The 21,123-nt window shown below is 45.9% G+C and overlaps 1 protein-coding gene across 1 annotated transcript in view; it reads left to right on the top strand.

Moving 5' to 3' along the window:
- The first annotated feature begins 5,522 nt into the window (after positions 1-5,522).
- CPD (carboxypeptidase D) overlaps positions 5,523-21,123 on the top strand; it is a 63,956-nt gene continuing 48,355 nt past the window's right edge. Inside the window, exons 1-2 of the mRNA XM_066599597.1 lie at positions 5,523-6,215; positions 12,040-12,287. Coding sequence (XP_066455694.1) covers positions 5,575-6,215; positions 12,040-12,287 — 889 coding nt within the window. The 5' untranslated portion in view covers positions 5,523-5,574. The remainder of the gene's footprint in view (positions 6,216-12,039; positions 12,288-21,123) is intronic.

A 21,123-nucleotide genomic window follows, 5' to 3' on the forward strand; every position in this document is an offset into this window, starting at 1 on the left:
ATTCTGTCTCACGAACTGCTGCTACACATGAAACCGGGTTGTTTTCAGTGAAGAATCCAGGTTTAGTTTGGCGCTGACAACGGTCGTATTAATGTCTGCAGACTTAGGGGTGATCACCTCAATCATGCTTTTGCTGTGAAGCGGCACACTGCCCCCACAGTTGATGTGATGTTCTGGGGGGCATCGCATATGATAGTCGGTCACCCCTAGTAGTGGTACGAGGGACAATGACAGCTCAGTGATATGTTCAGGTCATCCTGCAGCCACCTGTGTTCCTCTCGTGGCGGCTTCTAAGAGGCATCCAGCAGGATAATGCTCGGCCGCACACACAAGGGGTCTCAGGAGTGTCTCCACAACATTGCCACATTTCTGTAGTTGCCCACTCTCCGGATTTAGCGCCAATAGGACATTTATGGGACCATCTGGGACAGCAAATTTGAAAACCTATAAGTTTGCACAATCTAGAGGCTCAGTTAGAGCAAATATTGACCAATATGCTGCAGGATACCATACGGAACCTGTATGTCTCCATGCCCACCCGTATCACATCTTGTATCCAAGCTAGAGGTGGCCCAACAGGGTACTAGAGTCTCCATGCCCACCTATATGACATCTTGCATCCAAGCTAGAGGTAGCCCAGCAGGGTACTAGAGTCTCCATGCCCATCTGTATCACATCTTGCATCCAAGCTAGAGGCAATACAACAGGGTACTAGAGCCTCCATGCCGGTCCGTATCACATCTTGTATCCAAGCTAGAGGCGGTACAACAGGGTACTAGAGCCTCCATGCCCCCCTGTATCACATCTTGTATCTAACTAGAGGCGGCCCAACAGCGTACTAGATTCCGACAACTCCTTCTAGAGGAGGGATATTTCTTGTGCGAATGAGTATAAAATGATGGAAGACTCTCATAAACAATAAAGAATCCTCAAACTGGTGTTGCTGTTACTTTCCAGCTCGTTTGGATATGGACCTTCCTTGTACTTCAGATTTCATACAGAGGTATTTCCTCACAGGCTTATATGCATTGTGACATGTTGCATCACATGCTACATTACGCAGGTATCCACCCTTAGAACAATGTTCCAGAGCCGTAGGCCGCTGTGGCGCCATGCATGCCCCGTACATGTGGCCTTGCGAAGGCTTTATTGGGTTTTGAAAATAATTACATAATCACATAACTACAGCTTCTCCATTGTAATAATACAATAACTAAATACTATAACTTTCTCTAAGAGTCCATGTCTGCGGAAGTGGTGGAGAAACCTATCAACACAGAGAATGATGAGGCTTCCAGAATTAGCAAATTTTGATATAGAATGCAAACTCTTTAGTGAACTGTTGCGCGCCTCCTACAGAGCGTTAGACTGCGATTGTCCTGTCTTTTCGTATTGTGACACTTCCCGTCCACAAGAATACACTGAATCATGGAACTTGTAAAACAAGTTATCAACAAGAAAGCCATGGAGTTACATGCACTGTCGTAACTATAGGGGATGCAGGGAACGCGCAGTACAGAATAGGCCGCACCGTCGCTAGGCGATGATGCGGATCCTGCGAACTTTCCGCAATTGCAGAAGGATCGCAGGACAGACGGCTTCCATTGGAATCTGTCCGTGCAGAACCTGCACCAAATCACAGCATGCTGCGATTTCTCCTCCGTGAGCGGAAAATTGCAATCAATTTCCCTTCATGGACATTCATGTACTGCCATAGCATGCTATGGGCGGTATTTGCTGCGGAATTCAGAGGCGGACGCCCACTCCGGAATTCTGCAATGCAAATCCACCCCGTGCGCAGGTGGCCATAAACTGATAGCCAGCTCCCATGGCAATAAAACTCTGCATGATCCATGCAGCATTTTCTGCATTCAGCCGTGTGAATGAGCCCTATGGCGAGGTGCACACTTACATAAAAAAAACATTCATGTTACCTTCACAAAAAAATGACTTTTTTTTTACGTGTGCAGCTCCAAGTAACTTCCATATCACTCTGGGTCATTTTTTTCTCTGTATGCCATGAGTTTTTTACATTTAAAAAACAAACAAAAAAAAACAGCACACAGGCGGCATCTGTGTGCTGTCCGTTTTTTTCCTCCTTCCCTCATTAACTTGAACGGGCGTGTCTTGCTTGTAAATCGCATCAGAATAGTGCATGTGATAATTTTTTTCACGTATCAATGTCTGCATGGCAAATCTCACTGGTGTGTCCCATTGAATATACACCCGTTTTTTGCACCTCTGACACAGATAAAATAACGCTAGTGTGTCAGGACCTAAGTTCTACAAATCTAAGGCTGGGTTCCCACTAGTCCCCACTGGGTTCCCACTAGTTCCCACGTCGGAAATCCCGCGGTTTGGCCGCAGCCAAAACCGTGAGATTTCCACCGGGAGAACCGCCGCGGAAAAACCCGCGGCGGCTTTCAAGCGGCCCGGCCGCTCGCTCTTCCGCTACGGACGGCGCTCCCATAGAGGAGAGCGCGGCCGCGGCGGAAAGAAAAAAAAATAGGACATGCTGTATCTTCTGAAGCCGCGGCTGCGGTCTCAGCCTGACTTACCGCAGCGGATTGGCCGTCCCGTGTGGATGAGATTTCTGAGAAATCTCGTCCACATGGCTGGCTAATCCGGAGATTAGCGGCCGCAGGCGGATTTCCATAGCGTTGCGATTCTCTGCTCGCGGCCGGCAATTCACAGCATGCTGCGAATTGCCGCGATTCTCCTGACAGGCGATTCTCCTGACAGGCTGACCGGCGGTGATTCGTCTGCCGACTCCTGTTCCGCCGCGGGACTTCGCAACGCCCGTGGACAGGGGGCCTAAGGGTGCCTGTCATTACTGTGCCTTCAGGGAGGGCAGGAGAAGCAGGCAGACAGGTTCTCCTCAACAAAAGTAACAATCTATATTTACACAGCTGGAAGCACAATGTTGCTACTTGTCCCTCAGCATTGTGCAGAAGGGCTGGAGCAGGAAGGAGGATTATATTAGAACACACTTGCTGGTACTTTTAATAGGAGCACATCGGGGTACTCTCCGGGTGATGCTGATTATGGCGGCACAAATACTGCTATTGGGTACTTTCTGGCTGATGCTACTTATAGGGTACTTTCTTTCTATGTTGATACATACTTGCCACCTCACTTGGAATGTTCAGGAGACTCACAGAAAAAGGGAATATCTGGAAGAGAAGGCAAATCTCCCAGGTGTCATGTTTTATAAGTATACTCGTACGTTTCTATTTCTGCACTCCTCTTCCCAATCTGCATCAGTATGCTGTCTGCAGTAGCGGCCAGACGTAAAGAGGGATACAGCAATGTAGCCCTTACTCACCGCTGCCGCCAGGGACTATTCAGTGCACGCAACCAGAATACAGAGTGCCGGAGGGGTGAGTCCTGCTTATCAGCGGCGCCCACGAAGTGGTGAGTGCAGGCAGTCAGCCACTGAGGCTGTGACCTGCCTGTCAAACTCCTTAACTCTTGGCTACACCCATCACTTCCGGTGGCGTCAAGGTACAATAGTACCTACAGCAATGAGGAAAGGTGTCAACGCTGGGATCTGTATGGATGTGGGGGTCTGTATAGAGGTGTGGGGTCTGTTTTAAAGGGAACCTGTCATCAACTATAAGCACCATAAACTAAGTTATGGTGCTTAGGGCTCCTTCACACTGACAAGAAAATTGTGGCAAAATCGCAATTTTGCTCATGAGATGCCTGAGCACCAGCGATGCTTTTTCCTGCAAAAACGTTGCTGCCGCTTGCGATTTTTTTCTTGCGTTTTATTGCAATAGACAATAGGAGTTTTTAATGTTAAAAAGGCATTGCACAATAATTGCAAGTTTGTGCTTGGAGTGCGATAAGAAGGGGGGCTCCATAGGGAAACACAAGAGGTAAAAAAAAAAAAAGCAAAACGCTGAAAGATAGGCCAGGACGCGATTTGTAAATCTTGCAACATTGCATGAGTGAAAACATCACAAATGGGAATAAAATTATTGAAAAGCATGGATTTCAGAATTCTGCGTTTTCCCTCACTCTCGCGTCGTGCAATTTTTATTGCCAGTGTGAAGGCAGGCTTCAGCCAGCTTCACACTGGCGAGGGCGATATCAGGCTGTGATTCATCGCCCAATATCGCCCTCACAATCCTTTTGAAAACACCTGGATGCGAGGCGTTTTCATGTAAAAACACCATTGCATCACTGTGGGGAATCCCTCTAGCCACGGCTGAAAAGGATTGAGGCTAAAAGGGATTCCCCCAGCCGCGACCGAAGAGATTCCCTTTCCGCAGCAGAAGGGATTTCCCTACCGCGGCTGAAAGGGATTCCCCCTTTCACAGCGCTTTGGCTCGCACGATTTTCTCAGCAGTGTGAAGACCCCCTTATAGTTTAGGTGACATGGAGTCCGTGGAGCCTCTTTTCATACTTACCCGCTCCCCGTATCTGCGTTGTCCCCCAGCAATGCCAACACATGCACAGCAAGCTTTACTCTTCTATGGGAGTGCAAATCCAAAATTAAAAAACAAAACATGAAAACACATTTCCTGCACAAACTTCCTTTATTATGGAAAAAAGCCATAATGAGGATTGTCATATTCATAACCACCTAATCTACGAAAATAATGTAATTTATCCCACATGGTGAACAATGTAGGAAAAATGATCAGCAAAGTATTCTGACTGCCAGAATTGCTATTTTTCGTTAATCCACCTCCCAGAAAGCACAATGAGACGCCATCTGTGTTCACTGGAGGTAACTGCACTGTAATCACTATCACTTTGTAAAGCTTGTATCTGTTATTTAAAGGTATACTATTAATGTGAGAGGTACTATTACTGTGCAGGGACACAGAAGGCGTGTCTTATCGTAAAAGGGGAAAAATGTGTCATGCTGCACGCCGCGCTAAAACTTGTCTTTCTTTTCATTGTTCCAACATTGCCAGGTATGCTACAGCGCCATCCATGGTACAACACTGCCATTGATTTCAATGGGGCCTCGCAGGTATTGCGCTCCAACATTCCAGATTTTCGAGTGTTGTTCTATTTTTGTGCGCTTTTTGCGCATGGCATATAATCGTGCTGTTTTACCATTAGCATAGGCAATAATTGGCGATTATCACACAAAAATAGAACATGCAGCAATTTTTCTAAACGCGCACTATGCGTCCAAGAGAAAAAACGCTCGTGCTCATAAAGCCATTTAAATGAACGCGTTCTTTCCTTTGTGAATTCCGTCCAACTCCGAATTGGTCAGCAGTCATATGGTGTAAGAGCCGACCACGTGACCACGTCGAATGTACAATTCAACGCTTTATATTGCGGCCGAACAAGACCAGTTCCGACAAGCCACTCCCTCTGATCCCCTATTGGCTACCGCCATCATACGGGCGTGTCTTAATAAACATATGTCAAAAAAAGGGGGCGTTCCCCGGCTGCCGGAAGTGGGGCAAAAAAATATCTAAACTCTTTTTACACAATACTGTCAGCCCCGCCGGAAGTGAGGCATGAAAACAGGAAGCGAGGGTCTCTAAGCGAGTGGGTTGGTTGCTAGGTGCAGGCAGGAAGTCGGGAGGTGGGGGTGACGGAACGATGGCAGCTGCTCGGACTGACCGGAGCAGGATGGCGGGTCCCGGGCGATGCTATTCCGTGTTTCTAGTCTTGTCGGCGCTCCTCAGCGGGGTGCTGCCGGCGCACATAAAGAAGGCGATGGAGGAGAGCCCAGAGACGTACAGCCACTACTACAGCCACCAGGAGCTGAGCGAGAGGCTGCACTCCCTGGCGCAGACCTACCCTGAGCTCTGCCGGCTCTCCAGCCTCGGCATGTCCGTGGAGGAGCGGGAGCTGTGGGTCATGCGGGTGACGGCCGACCCCGACACGGCGCCCCCCGACCGGCCGCAGTTCAAGTATGTTGGGAACATGCACGGCGACGAGACGGTGTCCCGGCAGGTGCTCGTCTACCTGCTGCAGCTGCTGCTGGAGGGCTACGGCCGCGAACCGCGCATCACCGGCCTGCTCAACGCCACCGACATCTACATCGTGCCCAGCCTCAACCCCGACGGCTTCCAGCGGGCGCAGGAGGGCGACTGCCAGGGGCAGAAGGGCGGCCGGGAGAACGCCAGGCACCAGGACCTCAACCGCAACTTCCCGGACCAGTTCAGCGGGCAGCAGCCGCCGGACGGCCAGCAGGTGCCCGAGGTGATGGCCATGATGCGGTGGATTCGGGAGAACAGGTGAGCCATAGGGGGCGCTGTCTGGGGGGCGACTGAAAAACAGCTGGTGGGCAGAGGGCAGTTTTTTTTTTTTTGTTTTTTTTTTTAAGTAGTTTTTAAAAAATCGGATGCAAAACGAATGGAAATTGTATGAAAAAATGACTTTTTGAAAAAAAAAAATTCTCCAGTGAATATACCCCAAGGCCCGCGTCACATGACCGTATGTGTATTCGCGCGCGCAGGAACGTGGCATCAATACAGAACAAACCATTTTTTTAAACTTTTTTTTCCGCACGCGAATCATTATAGTTTACTGTACTTTTTGCCCCAACAAGAAGGCACGTTGATTTGCGCGGCGCAAACAGATGCACAAATTTAAATGGATGGATGGGGGGGGATGGGACTGGCAGGAGCTGATGGTAATAGTGGAATCTGCAGACGTTCCGTGGCTAAATGCAGACATTAAAAGGTTGGTGGTTTTCGCATTGTTTCCTTCACACCCGCAGATCCGAATTAAAGGGGTCATCAGTAGTTGATCGGCTGGGGTCCGTCACTTGGGACCCCGACTGATCAGCTGAGCGAGCGCATGCTGTCAGCGCCACAAATAGAGGTCGGAGCTGACGTCTCAGTGTAGTGGCCGCCGCTTGTAACTGCAGGCACGGAAATCAACGCGAGCTGATCTCTTTGGAAAACCCCTTTAAGTATTCCGCTCGTGAAAGAAAAATTCGCGGCATGCTCTACTTTGCCGCAGACCTTCATGATCATAGTGTTGGTATGTTTTAGCAATATGCCAAATAGTCCCTGAGATGCGAATGACCCATCGGGGTGGGAGAATGTACAGACTCCTTGCAGATGTCTCCGATCAGGGCAGCTTCATATAACCAGCTGCGCATGCACTGACCATGTTGCTTGCGGTACATTGAGAGATTTAGTGCGCGGCAGTGCTGGCATGCAGAGGGTGGGGCAGTGGTTGGCTAGGCACACAGGCCTGAGATGGGTTTTGATAGCCCACCGCTGCCGTTCCAGCATGTCCACTCGACTGGATCACCCATCAGCTGTATGCGGTGTGGAACATTGATTTCGCAGATATGCTAAGACCTGCTTGGTTACAGAACTCCCTGTGGAAATGCCAATTTTTCTCACCTATTAACCGGTATAGAGGGTTTAATAGGTGTAAAAAAAATTTAAGGGAAAGGGTCACTATTTTTGCATAAGCAGTGATATTTAAAAAAAAATCATCCAGACCAAGACCGTGGGTGAAATGTGATTGTAAGGCTGGCTTTTTGTTGTGCGACAGCCCTGCTGTATTGTCTTCTTCTCCGGGTACGTTGGACATGTAGTGATGCTATTTGTCCAGCTCTGCGTCGATCTAAACTAGTATTAAAGGTTTGTCCCATTAGGATGATGTTTCTATGTGGACTTCAGAGAAGTGAGCTCCCTGCTTGTATTAACCAGAGCAGCACGTGTGTTCTGGACACGCATGCGTTCGTATAGGAAGTGTAAGCTCCGTTCAGACTAGCGGTTTTACCTTTTTGTCCGGTTTCCGTTGCGTTTCCCAGCGCTGCGCTGTTTCTCGCTGTGACTTTGTTTCTTTTTCATTTGATCCGGACTTGTGATGCGACCTCCGCAGACGTCAGACCGGTCTTATGTTGTGTTTAGGTGATGGAGAAGCTTTTTAATGTTTTGATTGTTGGAAGGAATTGTGTAGAAGTAGAAGAACGTGGCCGCTTTCTCCCAGAAAGGGAATCGCACTGTCCATGGCTTGTCTGGTATTGCAGCTTACAGTTAAGGCCCATTTACACGCAACCATTATCGCTCAAAATTCGCTCAAATGCTTGCATATGAGCGATGATTGTTGCGTGTGAATGCTAGGGGGGAGAAATGACAGGTCTCCGCGGTGAGCCCATCTAATAGGCTCACCACGGAGAATCGCAGCACGTTGCGATTTGAATCCTGCGGGCGGAGAATCGCTGTGATTTACTGCTCGTTGACGTAGGGCTGCGCTTTCCATAGTTAAGTCTATGGAAAGCATTCACTGATAATGCAGATGACATATCGCCCGTGGACAGGAGGCCTAAGGTGTGTCTAAAATCCATCCTGCAGACCGCACCATGTGTTCTCCCAGGAGCAGGAGATTACATTGTATTCTTCCAGCAGCCCGTGCAAAAACAATGGAGCTGATTGCAGCAACGCTTTTTCTTTGGTCCAAAAGCCGGGCTGCGGGGCGGGGGGTCCGTTCGGTTTTGTCCTGAGACGGAGCTGTTTGGCCGCAGGGATTCTCTTTTTTTCCTGCTCCCTACAAGGAATAGGAAAGCGGAACCCCGACGCAGATGTGAAGCACACTGTCTGTTTCTGTAGTTGCAAGCACTCGGCTCGCTACGAACACGTTCAGCTAACGAGGCAGGCTTGTTCTTCTGTCATCATTAGTAGCAATGCTTACAGAGATTGCGCAGTACTTGTGGTTTGTAGAGGACTTGTTCCAGATCTGCAGTATTACAACATGCTGGGTGTAGTTGGGCACCGCGTGGCAATATTGCTCCACATTAGTATATGGTTACCCGCAGGTAGGTGTTCCAGCAGTAGGTGGATGAGCTCTAGTCTACCTCTACGTCAGGCAACGGAGTCATCTGTGATGTGCAGTGAAATAGCCGCCGTACCACTTCTGAGCGGACACTTCATTGCTTCTTGATGAAACAGTTGCAAGATCACCTACTAACTAACTTCTGGTTGATCCAATGGTTTGTGCCCGGAGTATACCAAAGCATTATAAGCCAGCAGCACTTTGTGAAGTTCCCTCCTGGCACCCCAAAATAAAGTGTTCATATTAAAAGCAGACGCACGAAAACCTTTCCAGTACAGTAGATGGTGAAAAAAAAGATGGAATGGTCATTCACCCCCCACCCCCACCCTCTGTGGGTCCTGAAAAAAACATGTATATACCCCAAAATTGTTTTTTTAAAAACAAAAATTGTTATGCAAAAACCCAGCTTTTTCACAGCTGTCAATGAAAAAATGAAAAAGTTAGACCCAGAGCACACATAAACATGTTATTGAGGCCTCGTTCACACGAGTGACAATGTCGCGTGATTTTGTAGTGTTGCTACAAATGGCATGTATGTGAAGCCCGTGCTTTCCTATGGGGTCCTTCACACATGCTATGTTTTGTAGCATGCAACAACCCAACACAAAAACCTAACTGGTCCAGCGATATGCCCGCGACTCCTGAGGTTTTGTAGCCCATGTTTCTCTATAGAGCCTTCCTCTCTGTTGCATCGCATGAAAACGCGATTTTCGTGTGGTGCGATGCAACTTTGACAGTAGAAAATCCTACTGTCAAAGCTAAAATTTAAGCCCTGGCTGCAGAAAAAAAACAAAAACAATCGCACATACATCATCTGTCCTGCGCTGTCAGCCCGGCCGCATCTTCTCCCCGGGTCCCCGGCAGTGATCTTCTCCTCTTCCAGAAGGCGGGGATTTTTGAATCCCTGACCAGAAGTGCTGGCTGTGATTGGCTAAGCATCAGCCATTCACAGCCAGCGCTCGATGAATGGCTGTGATTGAACTCATCACAGCCATTCATCGAGTGCTGGCTGTAATTGGCTAAGCGTCAGCCAATCACAGTCAGTGCTTCTAGGAGGCAGGGATTTTTGAATCCCTGACCAGAAAAGGAGAAGATCACTGCCGGGGACCCGCGGAGAAGATGTGGCTGGGCTGACAGCGTGGGACAGATGATGTATGTGTGTTTGTTTTTTTTCTCTTCCTCAGCTACAGTGTATTTTCAGGGAAGGGCTTATATTTCAAGCCTCCCCCGAAAATAATCCTCGCATGTGGTGCTACAAAGTCGCGAGAAATTGCACAGACCAGCGATGCGATATCGCAGCGATTTTTAATTTTTTAAAATTTATTTATTTTTTCTCCCCCCCCCCCCCCCCCCCCCCGCAGTGATGCCGTGTCGCCCGTGTAAACGAGGCCTGAAAATCGCTTTTCCATGTCAATGAGCAGAAATCAACTGTGGATTTTTTTTTTTTACTCGTTTTTTTCCCCCGCTCATGGAGGGAAAATCGTAGCATTTTCTATTTCAGTGCGGACAGCTTCCATTGAAGTCATTTTTTTTTTTTTACATGGGCTGTAAAAAAAAATAAAAAAAAATAAAAAGTCTCTAGATGACCGCCACCTATTCAAGTCAATTGGTTCGCAAAAAACAATAACGAGTGCACACAGACCTTTTTCACAGATCGCGCTAAGCAAGGTCAGTAAAAATTGGGCCTTTTTCTTAAAACATGCAAGATGACAAGCTGATGACCGCTGTAAGTTAAAAAAAACAAAAAAAACCACACAACCAACCACGTGGGGGGTCTTGCCAGACTGCTAGAATGCACCCTTAGAAAAGGCCATGAAGCACATGATCGGTGGATACATGAGTTTCCCCGCACGCGGCTTCGCAATGTCAAATAGGGTCATGTGCGTGTCTGAGAATAAAATGGGTCAGTCCTTTGTTAGAGCGGTTACCTTCTGATAGAGTTTTGCTCTTGGCACTTATTTTCTCCAAGAAGTATATGAAATGCTGTAAAACCGGCTGATTCACTTGTACTTGAAAGAATAAGACCTAAAAATGGACTCTTCCTCTGGATTGTAAGCCGAGTGGGAAAAAGTGTCCAAAAGCATCTAAAAATACATAGTAAAAGTGGCACAAAGTTCTCTCCAGAAAACTGTTGTATTTTGGATAGTAAATCTGCCCACTGCGGTTACACTGCTTGTACTGACCCCGTTATAGGCTCTTCTTGGCTTTGGCTCCTGAAGCTGTGAATGTGTCGGGTGGGTGCTCCTTACTGCCAATGGGTGATGGCAGTCATGATTGACAACGGGCGGAGGTGGCAGTTCACCTGGCACATTCACAGCTTTGGGAGCCGAATTTAAGAAGACCAGGAATGGGTGCGACTATAAACCAAGGAAAGGCCTTGTTGGAGTCATCAGGGCCGCGGCTTAGAAGCTCTGTAGCCGGTCCTGCTGACACGAGGGTCTGACAGCTTCTCTTTATGACGGCCCCCAGCTGTGTCTCCACATCCCAGCCATGAGATGTAACGTCAGCTTGGCCGAACATCCATATTACCTCAGTGAGAGATGGGAAGATCATCAACTTGGCCTTTATTTGGCAGAAACGTTTAGCTCTCCCCCCTACATCATCCAGTAAGATCTCAGTAACCCCTGAGAGGCGACCCTGGATTTCCCCTTCTGTATTTTAAGGAACAGGAAGTATGTTGTAATATTCCGCATACAGAAACCACAGAGCTGTTCACCGATCTCACAGGAAGTATCCCGGCACTTGTGCCGAACTCCTCCAGAGATCTCTGACAGGCCTGCGGTTTTACTTCGTCTTGGCCTAATTTCACTATAAATTTGTTTACAAAAGGATCACAAGGTGAAAATCTTTGTTCATCCTGTTGACGCCTCAAGGTGCTTTTAGACAGGCAGATCATTGTTGAGAATGAACAATAATGGTTGTGTCTAAACAGGCTGCACATGTGGGACCGAGCTGGTAATACAGTGTAAGAGGAACGCTACGTTCCATAGAGCAAGTAGTCCTTTATCTGTGCGTATAAACCCAATCCTTTTATATGCACAGATCCTTTACAATCAGACCCACCAGACATGTATAAGTTGCTCTGCTGGGCCAAACCCGTTAGATGTTGGAAGTCACATGTAAGTCTAGTTCCTTCCATTCGTGGAATACTTAGTAACTGTCCTGATTCTTGGTCAGATTTCGCTGTCTTTGACCAGTTTCGGGGGACACGTGGTTACATAGTATAAGGTATTGTATTGTAATGATCTCTCTCTTCTCTCCCAGGTTTGTACTCTCCGGTAACCTTCACGGCGGCTCTGTTGTAGCCAGTTATCCTTATGATGATTCCAGCGATCACATGGAAAGTGGATTCTACAGCAGATCTTCAGATGACAAGGTGTTTCAGTACCTGGCCAAGGCTTACGCATCCAACCACCCCATAATGAAGACCGGTCACCCAAACTGCAAGGGGGAGGAAGAGGAGTTTTTCCCAGATGGAATTACCAATGGAGCGCACTGGTATGATGTCCAAGGTATGTTGCCAGATTTAATGTACCCTAGTGAATAAATGAATAGGAAGCGGCACTAGTGTGCATAGTTACATCCAATAAACGAGATCTGTTCTTCTGGTGTCAAGGATGTGGAATATTCTGTTGAGTCTTTCACAAAATGGTTTTATGGGCAGTGGGGAATACGTCCCTGTTGGACCCACATAGATCTAATATTGATGGCTTATCTTAGGATGGGCTATTGATCTTTAAAGGGGTATTTCAATCTGAGGAATCCTATTTTCAATGTGTTCAACATTGCAGAACGATGCATTCACTCATAAGATGTTTATTTCCAAAATGCTCCGTTCTCCGGATATTGCAGATATTGATTCCTCTGCCCTTCTGCTTGTTGCCAGCAGTAAATGGCAAGAAATAACAGAGCACAATGGTAGCTGGTGGCCGGACCATGAACTAGTGTGCATGCACTTCTAAGATCCAGGCCATCAGAATTAGATGAAAAAAGTGTGCAAGCGCCGGCGGTCTCTGCGGTTTCTTTTCATGGAAGAAGTGGTCTGTTTCTTTGGCAACAAGCAGTACACGACCAGAGGGTAGAGGAATCCGTATCTGAGGAATGGAGCATTCTGGAAATAAACCTGTTATGGGTGAATGCATTGTCTTGTGATTTCAAACACATTGAAATAGGATTCTTAAGATGGGAATACCCTTTTTATAGTCACAGAAAGCCCCTTTTAAGCCCTCGTGTCCACGGTACATGCGGATATTTCATGTTGATTTCCGCAGGGGACGCACTGCGGGTTGTCATAAAATTGATATATTCCCCCCCCCCCCCCCCTTGCGGGAGATCGCGGTTTGCTGATTTTTTAAAATTTATTTATTTTTTTCAATGCGGATGTTCGCAGATGTACTGCGGACATCCGCAACCCCACCTCCCAGCCTTTTCCCCTATCTCCCTAATTGCTTCCAATCTTCAAATGTGCAACGGATCCACAATTGTATTTACAGATCCTAAGCTCCTATAGAGATGAATGGAGCCAGATCTGCGCGTGATCCATGGTAAAAGGCCTCATGCCCACGGCCAGGTTGGATACCGACTGCGAAATCTTGCTCTAAATGTATCCAGATAATCCTCCTGATACATACACACAGCAGCGTTGTGGTCATGTCACTTTGTTTGACAGCATTGGACTCGTTGCAGGCACCATGTTCCCCGCTCCTTGTGATTGGAGACTCTGCTTGTGTGGCTGTATGAGATGATGACTTGTGTGACTCATGATACTCCACCAGGATGTCCTGTACAAGAGATCAGCTGATGGACATTGATCATTTTCGAGTAAATACATGTAGCGTTCGTCAGTGAGGTCACCATAGACACTTAAAGATAATCACTCAAAACTCACTTAAATGACAGTTTGAGTGACAGTTTTGAGCGATCATCTTTGCATACTTTATAGTAGCTAATTAGCTACTATAGAGCTATTCAAGTGGAATGGGACACAGCCATGGCCAATAATAGAAGAGCACAGCTGCTTTGCATAAAAAACAACTGTATTCTTCTCCACTCTGACTGCTAGTGCTCCCACTGTGAATTCACAGCAGGACACAGGCACAGAGAATCTTATCAGTGCAGTCGACTGATAACAGCCTGCTCCACTGATAATAGCTGATCACTCAATTCTAGCAAGCTAGAATTCAGCGACTCGTGCACAAAAACTCCACGGTGTCCCTGCATTTAGACAGAACGAGAATCGCTCAAAAGACTGCTTTGAGCGATTCTCTGTGTTTAAGTGGGCCTTTAGGTGTGTGCTGGACTATCCTGGCATTGTCCTTCTACCAGTGTTACTACGGGCCAATCAAAAGTTTTTTTTTTTTTCAGTATTATGGCCACCTATAGAGTCGAAGACTGTCAGCACTGATGGGATACTGCTAGGGGGAGGGTCTCGCATAAGTGGATTTGAATTGTGGATTCTGTGATCGCCGTCCGCACAGACAATATGTGGTAATACATGGGGATTGAAATGCATTGACTTTCACCGGTTCTCTCACACTTGAGGGTAGGAGTTGTGGATTCTGTGAGCGGAAGACAAATTGCAGCATGCTGTATTTTACCATGGATCCTGAGCGTATGTGCGCCATTGATCTCTATAGGTGCATTCCATCCGCAGTGCACACAGTTATATTGCGTATGGACGCGGATTCACTCACAAGTTGCTAGGAGACCAGATAAAAAATGCTATAAAGAAAGCAGGAATTTGTGGGAAGACAATGAAGGACTAAGTCTGGGGAGCAAACCCCACACCCCCTCCCCATCCAGACTACAACCACTGCTTATTCTTCGGGGCCCTTCCCCTTCACAAGAATAAGGCCAGGCTCACATAAAAGTATTTGAATTGTGAATTCCCCAATCGACGTCCATGCGGAAGATCTGCGGTAAAACGTGGGCATTGAAAGGCATGTATTTTCGATTTTTCGTTCACACTCTCGGGTGCAAATTGCGTATTCCTCGAGTTGAAGACATAGTGCAGCATGCTCTAGTTTAGATGCAGATTCGATACGCTGTCCGTAAAAGTGTACATCCGCATAGAAAACCGCACACATACGCAACCATTCACAATTCATTTCTGTGATTATTCGCACATCTACCGCCGCAGATATCCGTACGCGGAATCCTACCTGCTCGTGTGAACCCGCCGACAAGGGAATGGCAGCACCCAGTTGTCATCTTTATTCATGCATTTCCTGGAGGAATAACAGAGGAACCGTACAGCACAGAACTGAGGGGAAAAAACCTCCAGCATTGTTAATGTATAGCGAATGCAAGTATTTACTAAAGCAGAAGGGTTGTAATACGCTGCCGAAGATATGCTGAATCTCTGCCAAAAATAAGCCTATCACTGCCAAACGCAGAAGCATATAAAACAACCTTTAATAACAATCAGTTAAATTCCTACTTAGTCAGAGCATGAGTCTCCAAATAACAGATCACCAGATAAAAGCCATGATAAAGCACACAAATCCAGAGTAGGTCAGTATGATTGATGATGCAAGCAGGCTACCAGGTCAGCGCAAACACTACCTACCCTAATGTGAACTAATGCAAAAATCAATACGGTTGCCTCAGAGTACAGAAATGATGAATAACCTTATCTTGACCTTGTCAAGCCCTATTCATGCCCTGCACCTAGACAGGGTGAGCGCTCTGAAAAGGGCAACCCCGTTCCAGAACCTCGCCACGTAAATGCTAGAATACCATAAAAATTGGATACGTTTTGAACTTAAATAACCCCTGTAAATATATAGAAACAGGAAGCCTTTAAATATGAATAGAATGGGGCGCAGTCTGCTGCAGTTTAGCATGAAAATCTGCATCAAAATCTGTACTCTTTTCTGCTATATGTGAACGTAAATAGTTTTTTCCACCCTAAAATGGTTGCAAATTGAATTTGTGAAGCCAGGCTGAGCTCTGATAACTGTGCTGTAATTGGTATAAGCAATGCACATTAGTGGTCATCATAGGCCAGGACATGGTACCATCCCTCAGAGGCATCAAAGGATTCAATTTTGTTACTGCGGCAGAGATCTTGAAAACTAATATAGGTATGGAGTAAGTTAGAAAATTGATATTCGTTATGAAAAAAAACAATCAATCGCTGAGCGCTGTTGTTGGCTGCAGCGCCTGTGACATGCAACACAGTAGCGGAGGACCGGGACACAGTCGGAGCAGGGGGAGGAGAGTATACGCCCATTTATTTTACTGCATGTAGAGCACACTTTTACTAAAAATGTAACTCGCACCATCCCTTTATCACTACTTTTTTGGAAAGCATTCTTACTTTGCGATGTTTTTCCACACCTGCCTGAAACTTTTGCGCAGTTCTGTACTTCAGTTCTGCTTTCTTAATTGTGAACGGCCGACTCCTTGAGCTTCTCTGTGGCTCTTGTCATTCACACCTCAGTGGTTTGTGTCCAGTAATATAGTAGTACTTGTAACATGATGCAGAAAGTCGTTCCTGCATTACTAGCAGTTATATTTAGTGAGGAGGAGAAATACAATGTCCTATTCATAGGCGGAACAGTATGCTGAGTTATGTGGAGCTGAAACCGGAGACATCACTTTAATTAAAAGTAAAGTTGGCCTGTCGGATGTTTACTGGTGAGAGGACAACCTGGATCTGGAATCTGCGATATTCAGGTCACCTGGGTTAGTAACGCTGGAGATGTAGTTTGCCTTTACATTTTTTTTATGTTTACTGGCTTTTTGATTTAATACATAAGAAAGGGTGAAATAATAGAATATATCTACAAACGTGTCCTTCCTTAAAGGGGTTCTAAAGGAATTTTACTATTGATGACCTGTCCTCAGGACAAGTTATCAGTTGTTGATTATTTGGGATCCCTGCCGATCAGCAGGTTGTCAGTGTGCACAGCACTGCAAGCAAATAGTGCTGTCTGTTTTGCAGGGGCCTAGGTTGGTACTGCAGGCACAGTTCCCATCGAATTCAGTGGGAGTTGTACCTGCAGAACCAACCCGGGCTGCTGCAATGTTGACAGTGCTATCTGCTTCCAGTGCTGTCCACATCAACATCAAGCCTGGGGATCTTCTGATCAGCAGCAATCCTGAGTGGTGGACCTCACAAATCAACTATTGATGACCTATCATAACAGGTCATTAATAGTCTACGTCTGGGACAACGCCTTTAACTTTTCTTGGCCTAATATCTTAAAATGAGTAGTGACAACTTTGAGGGAAAAAAGACATTTGTGTATTTGTGTTACTCAGTCCGTTGTTGTACATGCTATGATCTATAAGAACTATATCAATATATACAGTATATATATCATATACAGTAATCAGGATGCTTAAGAGGTAAACGCTGGGCGGCTGTGCACTATTCAGTCAATTGATGTTCAGCGCTGGGTTTTAGCCGGCACAAAAACAATCGGCAAGCCACTCAGAATTTGTTCCATTTGAATCCTAGTTTTCCATTTTTTTTCAGTGACTTAAGAATGGTTTTGTGCGCCTTGCATACATAATGAGTACATTGTTTTTACTCATGCTTGAAGAAGACAATGGAATCCTGCAGACTTGATAATCCCTCGCATAAACACAAGCCCAGCTGAGCAAACAACTGATACTAAGTTTACTTTAGCTAATGAGTGACAATCAAGGCAGCTAGTTGCAATTTGTTTTATGCAAAAATGTTGTCCATTTCAGTCGTTTGGCTATTTTAGCTATTTATTTATCTTTGCGTGTAAAGGGGCCTTTACCCTTCAACACACAGAGGAGAAAGAACGTTTGCAATGATGTTTAAGTTTACAATATGACCACAGACTGCCTCATCACTTCTCGGCACTACACAGGTCTTAGACCAAAAAATGGCAAGTCCCAGTCTTCTCATGACATGTGGATTACTACTTACCTGTCTGCTACAACTTACTACTGTTGTAGTGTTTATAGAAGCTCATAATAATAGTAGCTTCTGTCCTCCCAAGTTTTCATCACAACTGAACCATTAATATATACATGCTTCCCATTCTAAAAAGGATACAGGGTAGCTGAGATCAAAGATGGGGAACTAAATTATTAACGAGGATGAGAATAGGAGGCCTTTCTAATGAGGCAATGGATAAATCTGGCTTGTTCAGCTCTGAAGAGAGACGCCTTTGAGGTGATCTTATTTACATGTAGAGAACGATTTCAAAAAGCTTGGAGTAAAGGTAACGCTCATTATTCATGCACTAAAAACAGGAAGAGTTCTTCTATCTTTTCATGTCATTCTAGCTGTTGTACGTCAATTCATGTACAGTTATGTCAACTTTACTTTTACACCATTCTTTCTTAATCCGGCTGTATAAGGATCATTGAATTCCATATCGGAAGTTTCATTCAAAGCTTTCATCGCAAATTCAAAAAACAAAAACGCCCAAAAAAAACGAAAATATAGTGCACTATGATGGTCATAAAAAATAGGACACCATAACAGAAACCCAACAGACTGTTATAGTCAGCGGGGTCTGCTGGGGAGCAGCATATTACTTAGCCATTCCTGACGGTATTTTAATTGTTCTGTTCCTGCAGCTGAGTGGAACAATGGAATTAGGATGGCAGAGATAATGCTGATGTGAAAACGGCCTAAATATATATGCGGCCAGCACAAAGAACTGGGCCAGGACTTATTTTTTTCCAAGTATCGTGTAAAGGATGAGGGCATGTTCAATATGTGTGGAGGAAAGGCGATTTCAACATCTTTATAGGCAACACATGGTTACAAAAAACGGAACCACCCCCCCGAAGAAGAATAGATGGAAAGTGGGAACAGAATCGCCTAGTGTGGTGGGGCTGCCCCTGCAACTATGGGGTGCACCACGACACTTGAACGCCTGGTTGGCTATGTATGTATGTATATCAATGAGTGGAAGGAGAGTCCCCGCTTGATTATAGACATCCACTCTGGAGAGCGTCAATCACCTCTGTCCGTCCAAACTCATGGTTCGAGGTCAGTAAAGTTCGGAAAGAAGAAACAAAATGGTAGAAAGTGCTCAAGGGCAATCTCCATGCAGTAACTAGGAGGGGAAAGAGTAAAATGGAGTACTTTAACAGGGAGGTGTGTGGGTCCTGGGAGGTGTGTGGGTCCTGGGTGGACCTCTGTAAGCTCCCCATATCCGGAAATACAGTGATCCGCGTTGGTGGTCGGGAGGCAGGAATACACAGCATAAAGAGACTATTCTTGATGGGGTCTATTGGGATAAATAATAATGGTCACTTTGTAGATCATTTTGTCAGATTTGAGAACCATCTGCCATTTTTATGTGTCTTTCCGATCTTTATAGGAAAGCCTTCTTTACTGTCTTAGTCAAACTATGGACTACCTGACCCCAAGAGTTGGTAATTGCGAAGACAATAATCGCATTTAAAAAAGGGCTGTATTGTTATCTAATAACTTGGGGCATTGGGCGTTATAATTTAACAATTATTGATTATATTAACCCTTTAGTGGCACGCCTGGAAAACCTCTGGGACTTGCTGCTTTGACCATGCGTTTAACCCCCGGAAGATTTCCATGGACACCTCAGTGCTCTGCACATTTCAGCACTAGAACTGTCATCTCAAATCTTCCAGGGTTTTAATTGCATTTTGACTCATTTAAAGAAAACCTGCCTTGTGAGGCATGACATGGTAATAATTAAACCTGCCACTTAAGGGGTTAATGGAAAAAGTTGGACTTGATGGAAATGTTTTCTTTACAATCCATGTAACGATGTGAAGACTACATTCATCCATTCCATCTATGGTCATCACTAAGTTTTTATAAGGGTGCAGTGTCATGGGAGAGTATTGTGCCGCACGGTCAGACCACATGTGAATCGGCACGTTTGTGCTATGCATTGCCTTTTTTTTTTTTTTTTAACAGGTGAAATCCGCGTTTTTGTCATGTTTGACTTGTTATAATTCTGCAGCCAAAGACTACGTAGCAAACCCACACCAATTAACAGTAAAACACATTCCCGGCCCATGGGAACCCCCCCTAGATGTGGTTATATGAGCTTTATTAGATGTTCTTGTCTTTCTACTCCGTGGGCTGCACTTCTGGTCTCAACCTTTTTATCTCTGGATCCCTGAAATCCTACAGAAGTCAGAAAAGAAAAAGGAAAAAAAAAAGTAGATTGAGACTCGGTTTGCCCTTTACAATGGCCTCACCAACTACAAAAGCTTGGCCTCGTTTGATGTGTGAAATGGAGATCAAGTGTCGCTTTATGGTGAAATGAATACGACCAACTGAGCAAGAATCCTGACTTTATTCTAAACTGGGCTAAATAATCCCAACCGCGACAACTGCGAGAGTCCCGCGTTCACGACCTCTGGACGCCGCGAGTTCATCGGGGCACAAAAGCAAATCTTCTCCTGCTCTCATGAATGTTTCAGTATTTTTTTTGAGGAAAGGGTGAAAAAAATGTATCTGTACAAACATTTCTACTTGTACAAATCTTGAGAAGCTGAAGGTACTTATAGATTTCCTCTCGTAGGCAGTTTTTGGCGAGATACGTGTTCCGTTCTAGTGGTCACATATACGATTTATTCGTGTCTGACAGTCTTCTGTCTGTGTAAGAGCAGCGTCCCTTATTCCAGCCACTGCCGATAGCGTTTGTTAGGGTTTGTTTGTGTCCGCCTCCCCTGCAGTATAAACCAATGATTACACAAGGGGGTGTGTCCCAGACTACTACTAAATACAGTCTCACATCACCACTCTGTCCTAATAGGACTGAGCTCAAAAGCAGCCAAGGAGCAGAGCTAAAGAAAAATCTCCATCTGCGCGGTGGATCCACAGCAAAACGCAGGCATTGAAAGGCACAAACTTTCAATTTTTCCTTCTCACTCGCAGATCAAAATTACATATTCTGCGAACGAAAGAAAAATCGCAGCATGCGCTATATTGCCGTGGGCTCTACACAGACGGCCTCCATTGAAGTTAATGGAGGTGTCTGACCTGCAGCCCATATGCAATTAACATTGCGTACGGGTTGTGGGTAACCGCGTTATCACTTTGCGCCGCCGACTGAATTATAAATAACGAAGAAAAAAAAGCAAAACCTTTACTGTGCATGACCACCGGCAAGCTGACACTGTCATCCGCAATATAGAGAAATCGGGTGCGCAGGGTGACCGGATGGGTTCCCGCATGTGGAATCTGACCTGTTTGTGTGAGCCCGGCCTCAAATAGCATGCCCCCTCTTCCAGGCTCTTGCTCACCTGTACTGTATGAAGTCGTCCTACCTTTCCTAACCTCCCGCCGTCTTCCCACACAAGGTCTATTCAATCTTCTGTTATCTGGAAATGCCCGGCACCGGAAATGATTAGCAA

The sequence above is a fragment of the Eleutherodactylus coqui genome, chromosome 4 (genome assembly GCF_035609145.1).
Source record: "Eleutherodactylus coqui strain aEleCoq1 chromosome 4, aEleCoq1.hap1, whole genome shotgun sequence".
Taxonomy (NCBI): domain Eukaryota; kingdom Metazoa; phylum Chordata; class Amphibia; order Anura; family Eleutherodactylidae; genus Eleutherodactylus; species Eleutherodactylus coqui.